Source organism: Limulus polyphemus, unplaced genomic scaffold (assembly GCF_000517525.1).
Source record: "Limulus polyphemus unplaced genomic scaffold, Limulus_polyphemus-2.1.2 Scaffold4678, whole genome shotgun sequence".
NCBI classification, from domain to species: Eukaryota; Metazoa; Arthropoda; class Merostomata; order Xiphosura; family Limulidae; genus Limulus; species Limulus polyphemus.
Genome location: NW_013670288.1, coordinates 39601 through 43091, shown reverse-complemented (window position 1 = coordinate 43091; position 3491 = coordinate 39601). Strand labels below are relative to the sequence as shown.

Below are 3491 nucleotides of genomic sequence, written 5' to 3'. Positions count from 1 at the left end.
AAAAAAAATCCTGTTTAATGTTTTATAAAACCAATAGCAGTGTTTCGAAACTGAGGTTCACAAGATCATCTCAGGGTGACATAAACACACACAGGTGATTTTAAATCAAGGGGATAGAGTGCTATCCTAAAAAAATCCTGTTTAATGTTTTATAAAACCAATAGCAGTTGTTTCGAAACTGAGGTTCACAAGATCATCTCAGGGTGACATAAACATGTCCCTTATGTGATGTCATTTTAGTGTCTACTGACAGACAACACAGTATTATACGGTGGTGTGAATGGTTAAAACAGGTGACCCCCCCCAGGCAGCCTTCATCCCCCCTTTTGGGGAAATTAACAAACTTCAACAGAGGTTAAAAGAGCAGAGTATTACAACATTTGTGGTGCTATAAGTTTGAAACACTTATCAGCCTTAATCAAGAAACCAAATTTCAATATTCTTTATTGAAGAAATCTAGATGCAAAGAAAAAAAAACGTTTTTTTTTATAACTCCTTCTAGTGGCAAGTTAGTGCAATCACACAGTAAAACTAATATATTCTGTTGATCTTAAGTATCATAACAGTTTTGAAACCCACTAGCTTAGTTGCCATGACAAAAGCAGAGTCAGGAGTTTAAATGTGCCTGTTATTATTTTCTAATTCTTCAGAAATTTTCTAACATCAAATGACAATGCATCACCCTTTAAAACTTTTATCATTAATTACTTAGTTCATTATCTTGTAATCAAGTTATGATAAGCTGTTTGGAAGAACCCTAAAATACTTCTAATTTTTGTCATTATAAGAAATAACACTTGCAGTATAAAACAAAACGTGGCAATTTAATTGATTAAAGCATCTACCAAGTGACCAAATAGTCACTGGTTTGATTTCTGTAGTTAAAATTTCTACTTTTCTGAAACTTTCTATCATAAAACAACAACAAACATCTTTTAAAATTCCTCTGATAAAGTAGAATTACTACTTTCTAACACCTTTGAAAGGCCCGGCATGGCCAGGTGGTTAGGGCGCTCGACTCGTAATCTGAGGGTCGCGAGTTCGAATCCCCGTCACACCAAACATGCCAACCTCTGCCTTTGCCTGGTCCCAAGTCCAGGATGAGAAAGGAGGAGGAGGGTTGGGCGCGGGGCTAGCAACTCCACCCCGTAAAAAACAACCTGCTACAAGTAACTGCAACAACAACTTTCATTGGCGAGTTGTTGTCGCGACCCTATGCTCCATTGAGAGTTTACAGGAATAAAAAAACAAACTAAAGAACTCAAATAAAATATAAGCGTCACTCCAGAAACATAAAAGCTTATTTGTTTTTGACTTCCTAGAAATATCAGAAATCAGAACTTACCTAAGAACTTAAATATTTCACTTGCTACTTGTCGAACAGAACATGCAGGATGAGACAAGTAAGCCAGAAAAATTCTAAACACCTCAGACCACTCTGTCAACAAAAGCTCCAAAGGTAAATTCTGAAAATAAAAATCAAAACTAAAGTATATGTTCATTAATTTTCCCTATTTTTGTTTGAGACTAGCTGTAACACTGTAAATTTCTTTAAGTTGGACCATTCAAAAATACTATACTTTCATAAAACACTACATAAGAACAAAATACTACTTTGACAATGGAGGCTTTTATTTTCAAACATGCACATTACTCTTACATTTAGCAATTACCTGAAAGCTCTTGCATCTGACTGAAGTGAAATTCTAAAACAAAATCTGATCTTACCTTCACAAGAAAAACTCCAAGTCCCAGTAAACTTTGGACAAGATAGGGGTCACTGAAACAGCTGTCAAGATTCCCAGGCTTTGGCAATAAATTTGAGTCTTTAGTTTCCATGGCCAGAGCCAAACTGGACAAAACACGAGTAAAAGTTTGCTGACACTCCTAGTAAAAAAAAATATTCATGCTTCAAAAAAGATATTTTAAAAAGTTAGGATATTTTGGAATTTCTTTTCTTTTGAATAGTTTTGCAAAACTGCCTTAAAAAGTTAAATAGAGCTTATTTTGTTCTTATTACACCAAATCATTTGCATTTTATGTCCAAAATGTTCAGCCATTTTGGAAAGTTATATTAGCTTATGTGTAAAAGATGTTGGTGATTTTCTTAACAATATGCTTTTTGTTTGGTGTTTGTATGAAGTTATACCTCAAAGGTTATAAGTAAAAACACACATACATAATCATATTCAAAATATATATATTGTTTACAACTGAACAACACAGTGTACAGTGAAAGGTATATCTTACAGTAAAAAATCTACAGTTTACTTTGAACTCACTTTCATTCCAAAAAAAACAAATTTTTTCTACAAATAAAAAAACCAATAAATCTAGAAATTTACCTGAAATTCAGATCGAAGAAGAAACACTGAGAAGGCTTTAATAGCACCTTCACGTACATCGAGCTGGGGATGTGATAGAAGTGGATACACGAATGTTGGTAGGGTGGATTTGATCAAATCTGGCAAACATTTCAAACATGTTTCTCCAAACTAAGATGATAATAAAAAAATCATATAAAAAGATTAACAATGTGACAAATTAAAAATAATAACAAATACCTGAATAAACTATGAGTCAAATCTTTCAAGAAACAACAGAAAATAATTATTGATTCTCAAATTGTATTTTTTAAATTTTGTACATTATCTAAAGCCTAGAAATTGTTTAATGATGGAAAACAAACATATCTATCTCTTTATAAGTGAAACAAGCAATATGAAATGTAAGACAATTTTATCAAACTTAGCCATAACTTCTCATACAATGAATAGTAATACAACTCCTAAACTGTAGTGTCTTACAGATTAGGGGTTACCAAACTTTTTATCAGCTGGAGGCCATCCAAGACCTTAGAAACCTGGCTGATAATCCCTACCTAATGATCTAATAGAAATTTTAAATAACAGCGACTTACTTCCATTGCCATTTATTTCAAAAAAATCTCAAGCATAAATAACATTGTGTAGTCTTACTAACTGCAATAAATAACATTATTGCAGAAACAAATGTTTGTTGTCAAAGGAGTTTTAAAGAAAATATATGTGTGTGTGTGCAGTAAAGCGTGTGTATGCCATGAATTACAAGAAGAATTATGTATTCTGTGGACTACAACACAGCATGACATATGAACTTCAAAAACAAGAAATAAAAATATTTGTTACTCTTAATTTTAGTTTTATTTACTCTTGAGATAGAACACTTTCGGGGACCCTGTGCAAGTACTTTCTTTTATGACATTAACTATAAGAAATAGAAGTAGGATGCTTTACAGCACTTGTGAATTGCACTTAATGGTTAATACTATAATGGTTATAATATTTTATTAGATTTACAGTAAAACTGTGAAAATAATTCACTTTATTTTCCCATACATAAATCAATATCTAAGAAATACTAATTTTAACAATGTTTTGTAGCACTGAAATTAAATTTTATTACCTAAAATCTGTACTTTCAATTTTTGTTGGAATGTCTAAACAATGCTG

At 32.1% G+C, this 3491-nt stretch overlaps 1 protein-coding gene across 1 annotated transcript in view; it reads right to left on the bottom strand.

The window, feature by feature from the left end:
* LOC111088896 overlaps window positions 1–3491 on the bottom strand; it is a 29365-nt gene that overhangs the window by 9488 nt on the left and 16386 nt on the right. The window contains exons 7-9 of the mRNA XM_022400139.1: window positions 2346–2495; window positions 1729–1887; window positions 1346–1466 (exon numbers count right to left, since the gene is read on the bottom strand). Of these exons, the coding sequence (XP_022255847.1) occupies window positions 1346–1466; window positions 1729–1887; window positions 2346–2495 (430 nt within the window). The remainder of the gene's footprint in view (window positions 1–1345; window positions 1467–1728; window positions 1888–2345; window positions 2496–3491) is intronic.